At 17.6% G+C, this 6,411-nt stretch overlaps 2 protein-coding genes across 4 annotated transcripts in view; one reads left to right on the plus strand and one right to left on the minus strand.

Moving 5' to 3' along the window:
- LOC102677679 (glycerol-3-phosphate dehydrogenase [NAD(+)], cytoplasmic-like) overlaps nucleotides 1–3,186 on the plus strand; it is a 12,991-nt gene extending 9,805 nt beyond the window's left edge. Inside the window, exons 3-8 of one of the 2 annotated variants that reach the window (XM_031514012.1) lie at nucleotides 779–919; nucleotides 1,007–1,148; nucleotides 1,944–2,056; nucleotides 2,147–2,377; nucleotides 2,546–2,745; nucleotides 3,100–3,186. In XM_031514012.1, the coding sequence (XP_031369872.1) occupies nucleotides 779–919; nucleotides 1,007–1,148; nucleotides 1,944–2,056; nucleotides 2,147–2,377; nucleotides 2,546–2,745; nucleotides 3,100–3,127 (855 nt within the window). In that variant the 3' untranslated portion in view covers nucleotides 3,128–3,186. Of the gene's footprint in view, nucleotides 1–778; nucleotides 920–1,006; nucleotides 1,149–1,943; nucleotides 2,057–2,146; nucleotides 2,378–2,545; nucleotides 2,746–2,831; nucleotides 2,988–3,099 lie in introns of those variants that run through there. The other variant, XM_006623192.2, reaches the window with a different exon arrangement.
- A 926-nt stretch (nucleotides 3,187–4,112) lies between these two features.
- The window catches only part of LOC102678184 (complex III assembly factor LYRM7), a 3,671-nt gene continuing 1,372 nt past the window's right edge, over nucleotides 4,113–6,411 (minus strand). For both annotated transcript variants that reach the window (XM_031514014.1, XM_031514013.1), the window contains exons 2-5: nucleotides 6,250–6,322; nucleotides 6,097–6,167; nucleotides 4,346–4,427; nucleotides 4,113–4,276 (exon numbers count right to left, since the gene is read on the minus strand). In XM_031514014.1, the coding sequence (XP_031369874.1) occupies nucleotides 4,158–4,276; nucleotides 4,346–4,427; nucleotides 6,097–6,167; nucleotides 6,250–6,322 (345 nt within the window). In that variant the 3' untranslated portion in view covers nucleotides 4,113–4,157. The remainder of the gene's footprint in view (nucleotides 4,277–4,345; nucleotides 4,428–6,096; nucleotides 6,168–6,249; nucleotides 6,323–6,411) is intronic.

Below are 6,411 nucleotides of genomic sequence, written 5' to 3' on the forward strand. Positions count from 1 at the left end.
ATAAAATAAATAAAAATCATTTTTATTAAAAAATTATGATTACTTGTGAAATTAAAATTGATAATTAATTTAATTGAAAGAATTAAAACAAATAAAAATTTCTTCCGGTCTTAAAATATATAAATCTTTTTTTATATTATATTTATATATTTTTTATATTTTTGTATATTATAGGATAAAATAAAGATATGATTAAAATCTTCTATAATCATTTATATGATGAACTCATTCAATGATCATTTATTTATTTAGATATATATATTTTTTGTGATATATTGTGCAATATATGAATTTTTATCATTGTTTTTGTAACCTCGTAATATGAAATATATATAATCTTATTTTCTTATTTTTCTATCTTATTATATTTAATCTAATTTTAAATAAAAATTTGTTTTTTCTCAAACAAAAAATGATAATTTATATTAATTTTCATAATTTAAAATGTATAATATATATATATATATACAAATTTTTTTTTTATTATTAATTTGATAAATGTATATTAAAATAAAATATTATATTGTATCCCTATATAAGACAATTAGAAGACATCATTAACAAAAGAAAATTAATACATCTATATATTTAAAAGATAAAATAATATATATATGCATGTATTATTATTACTTTCTATTAATTATAAATTTTTCTAGTTTTAGCTAAATAATTATCTATTGTATTTAAATATGTAATGAATTATTGAGTTGTTTAATAAACAATACAAAATATTTAATAGATAAAGCATATTAATTTTTTAATTTTTTATAATGTCTAGGTTGCTGTTCCAGACGTTATTGAAGCTGCAAAAGATGCAGATATTCTTATTTTTGTATTACCTCATCAATTCATAAGAACATTGTGTGCAACTTTACTCGATAAAATTAAACCTACTGCAGTCGGAGTATCACTAATTAAGGTATCTATTTTCAATAAATTTTTTTTTAATGATAATTTCTTATGCATAATAATAATATTATAATAATAATTTTCAAATTTTATCAAGGGTTTTGATCGAGGAGATGGAGTAAATATCGAACTTATCTCTAAAGTCATTGAAAAAAATTTAAGAATTCAATGCTATGTTTTAATGGGTGCTAATTTAGCTAATGAAGTTGCTGAAGAAAAGTTTTGCGAGACAACTATTGGTAATTAGTGAAAAGAATAAAATATTGATCTGTTTTTTAAATATATGTTATTATTAATTTTAATGTGTTATTATTAATTTTAAAATATTATTAAAATTAAGCTAAAATTAAAATTAATTTAGCTAAAAAGATATAAGTAAAAAATTTTTTAATTTTTAATAATGAATTTAAATTAAAAAATAAATCAGTAAGAATAAAAATAACAATTACACACAGTAATTTTTTAAGATTATGTTGTTATAATATATAATTATATTAATATATATAATTAAATAATATTTATATAATTATATAATATATATATAATATTATATACAATTATATATAATATATAATTCTGTAAAATTGTTGATATTTTGAAATATATAGTTAATTTTTATAATATCAATTGATTAATCGATCAATTAATCGAAATAATTAAAAAATAAATATTAAATAAATTTTTTAATATTTTATTAACTTTTCGCTCATTTCTTTCATTTCAAATGAAAAGATATAAAATTATATAATTTAATGAAATAATTATTTTATATATAATGTTATTTATATTTTTTCAATTAATTTATAATTTGTTATATTATTTATATTTCTAATTTTATTAATTATCTTAATTATAAAAATGAAATAATAGATTTTTCTTTTATCATTTCATAATTAGAATGAGATAATAATAGAATATAATAAATTCACAGAAAATTAAATATTAATAGGATATTTCATAATTAAAAAAATTTTAATAATTTTTTAATTAGTTATTATTATATATATTTAATTATACTATATTTTTATTTTTAGGCTGTAGAGACAAACGTTTGGCTCCACTTTTAAAGGATCTTATTCAAACCTCCAATTTCAGAGTTTCAATTGTTGAAGATTGTGAAGCAGTTGAAGTATGTGGTGCTTTAAAAGTATGTAATTAATTATATAAACTTATTGATTTTAAATAAAATGAATTTACTTAATAAATTTATCTTTAATAATTATAATTTATATTTTAGAATATTGTGGCATGTGCTGCTGGTTTTGTAGATGGTATAGGATTAGGTGATAATACAAAAGCAGCTATTATTAGACTTGGATTAATAGAAATGGTTAGATTTGTAGATACATTTTATACTGGCTCAAAACTTGCAACATTTTTCGAAAGTTGTGGTGTAGCAGATTTGATAACTACATGCTATGGTGGAAGAAATCGTAGAGTTTGCGAACAATATGTTAAAACTGGCAAAGTATAAATCACATTTCTTCTTATATTTTTTTATTCCAATATATTTCTTGTATATTTGTCTAATATATTTCTTAATAAATATATAAAAAAAAATAATAAAAATATAAAAGTATATAAAAAAAATATATAAAAAAGTATACATATATTTATATTATATTTTTTGTACTAGACCATTAGACAGCTTGAAGAAGAACTTTTAGCTGGTCAAAAATTGCAAGGACCAGCTACAGCCGATGAAGTTCACGGAATGTTAAAAGCTCGTAATTTAACAGATAAATTTCCATTGTTTACTACAATACATCGCATCTGCACTGAACAAATACGACCAGCAGATTTAATTAATGAAATACGTGCTCATCCAGAACTACCGTTAGTATTAAAATTAACTTTATTTATAATGATCGTTAAATTCGTTAAATTTTCTAAATTAATTTTACAAAATAAATCCCTATTAGGTTTGCACCAAAAACATTGTATTTGTATTAAAAACTATTCTTTTTTACTTTTTTTATTGAGAACTGTTAAAATTGTTCTTTAAATAAAAACCCATTTATATCGGGACATAACATAATATACTAATAATATACATAATAATAATTTACTAACATATCTTATCAACATACAAGGACAATTCCAAAAGTAAGTAATATTTCCAAATAAATTTTTTTAATTCAAATATATAATTTATAAATATTTAATTTAAAAATATTTATGTTTTTTTAGAACAATTGGAGATGTGCAGAATGCATAATTGAATTAATTAATTAATGTATAAATATTATTTTCTGTTAACGTCAGTATCACAAATCATTTAGAAATCATTAAAAACAAAAAATCAATACTAGAAGAAATATATAATATAATATATAATATATAATATATAATATATTAAAATATATAATATTGCAGATATTTTGCAATAATTAGTTTTTACATTATTTATAATTGGTTTCAATTATTGTTTCTTTAAGATAAATATACAATTGTATTGTAAGATATATAAGAAAATAATAAATATAATTCTTCTAAAATAATTTGTAATTTGCAATAAATCATCAATATTATAATATTTCAAGTAGTTATTTAATGTTAAAAAAAAACTTAAAAATATAAAAAATAATTGAAAGCTCAAAAGAATAATATAAATGATTTCTAAAATAAATAAATACTATTTATTTAAAAGATTTTATTATTTTCTAAATCTTTAATATATCAATAAGTTTCAATATTCTAAATAATATATGTATTTGTATATTAGTTCTTTTACTATATACTAGTTTCTTTTACTATATTTTGATTCAATATAATTTATTTTAAGTTTTTATATAATTATATAATTGTAATACAATATAATAATATAATTCGTATCTTTTTCTTTTTTGAAATATCAGGAATAATGCACAACTGAACACATATTTTCTTGTTTTGTGAAGATGCATTGAAAATGCGACTTTTTCTGCATTCTTTATTAAAATCTTGGTAATAAAATAGCTTTTGGAATGCTATACTGTCATTGTTTGGCATAATATAATTATTGTTATACATAATAATATTTTTCTATTTAAATTCAACTTAATCCATAATTTTTTTAAGTTAATAATTTTGTCATTTATATCACTTTTCCTTTGAGGCTTTCAATATGTAAATATTATTATAAAGAATTTTAATAAAGAATTAATTACATATATAAATATTTGTATATTTCCATAAAATAATAATAGATTTAATTATTTAACTTATTGCATAATTTAAATATATTTTATATTTATAATTATACATAATTATTTCGTTTTATTTTTCGAAGTAGAAGTATCTAAATTATCCTTATTATTTCTATTACATGACTCATCTTTGTAGGGCACATTATCTACTAATGTTGTATCAGGTGTAATGCGTAATTCTAAAATATTGTAAAACAAAATCAGTAATGAAAAAAAATTTATAATCATAATAATTTTAACAGTATTACCAAAATGTCCAGGTTTTGTTTCAACTGCTTGGACTATTGTCGTTCGTACTTCATGTTCTACTTCTTCCGCAAATTTGTTTAGCTAAAACAATAGTAAATTCAGTATTTTTTCAAATATAATTTAATATGTAATTTAATAAATTTTTCCCAATAGAAAAATTAATTCCATTTCATTCACATCCGAAAAAAAAGAAAAAAAATAATAGATATATTAAAATCTAATGTTTGAAATAACTTGTACTTTATTTGTATTTTATATATTTATATGTATGATTATCTCTCTTTTTTTCTCTATAATATTAAGACAAAAATATAATTATAAAGATTTATTATAAATCTTGAAAAAACGGAATCAAACTTTTTCTATTTCCTGTTAAACCGTTGATATACTTATCAATTTCCATAATTTCTTCTTATCCCTGTTGTATTTATATTTAAAAAAATTCATTAGTTAAAGTATTATAATAATCATATTCGAAATATAACAGAAAAAAATAAAACACGTTTTTATATATCATATAATATACTAATAAATCATTTAATAAAATATTTAATTAAATATATATAGTTTTTTTTCATTCCTGAATCATCTTTATTTAGAAAATATAATCCACGATCGAATATTAATATTGTTTGTTACTTTATATGATATATATTACCTTTGAAAATTATTTATAATCTATTTCTGGAATATGCACATATGTCCATAAATTAAGAATGTTTATTATTCGCGATATTTCGTATCTTCATGGGACATCCGTGATTTCATATATCTGCAATATGGGCTTAAAATTTATTTTATATGTTTTTTATAAATATTGAAGATTTTTCATTTATAATTAGTTATTATATATTTCATTATAATAAATAAAATTATTTAATATATATTTTGTTTATCAAATAAATTAATTTAATCTCTCTATGTAATAATTTATTTACAATTTTAATTTATTTATTTAATAATTTATTAATTTTTTTTTTAGTATTATCATATTAAAAGTATTAAAAATTTTACAAAAATAATAATGTATTTTAAATATTATAATATATTGAAATATTGACAATTAATAATCCCTATAATAATCAATATATTAATAATCCTTGCAAAATATATATTATTATATTAAAAAAAATTTTATCATACAAATTACAGTGAAATCTCAATTAACCGATTTCATTGACATAAGATAAGAATAAATAAAAATTCATTGAATATTTAAAATCTGAAAAAAAAAATATAATTTACATAGTAGAATTTCATTTATTTATATTATTATATTTATAAGTGAACTTTGAAAAAATAAAATTAATGAAAATTAATGAAATTAATGAAAATAGTGAAAATAGATTAAAATATTAAATGTAATTTAAAATTAAAAATAATTGATATTGTATAACTTGTATTATATGAATTTATCTTTTACATAATTGCTTTTTCCTCTTATTAAATTTATATAAATGAAGATCTACTAATATGATATATATTTGATTTGACAAGAAATGCAATATTTTATTGCTCGATTCAGAAATTTTGTGTTTCTTCTTGTTTTGTTAATTGCTGTAAAAATGAAATAAATAATAATTTTCATAATTCATAATCAATTGTGTATGTATTTATTAATATTGTTCTGACTGTTTTTCAAAAATTGAATTGTATAGCATATTTTTTCATTGAACAATGAAAATAGATTCTGATTAAACCAAAATTCAGTTAATTGAAATTTCACTGTATTTTAGAATAAAAATTTTACCTCTTCAATAGCAGCTGTATTTGTGACATTTTTATATTTTTTGTACTCCTCGTTTATCTTGTTCCTTAATACTAAGTCAAATTTATAGACTTATCAAAATATTATAATTTCAATAATTTTTTCAAATATATTTAATAATCGCATTTAACTTACCTTGTAATGCATGTTCATCACCTTGAAAAGTTTTCATTCGAGTACGATGCAATTTTTTAAATGTTTGTAATACCTAAAAAATACAAATAATATTATAAACATAATATAATATAAATAAGATTAAATAAAATATTATGTAATATATATATATATATATATATA

This window comes from Apis dorsata, unplaced genomic scaffold (genome assembly GCF_000469605.1).
Source record: "Apis dorsata unplaced genomic scaffold, Apis dorsata 1.3 scaffold_840, whole genome shotgun sequence".
NCBI lineage: Eukaryota > Metazoa > Arthropoda > Insecta > Hymenoptera > Apidae > Apis > Apis dorsata.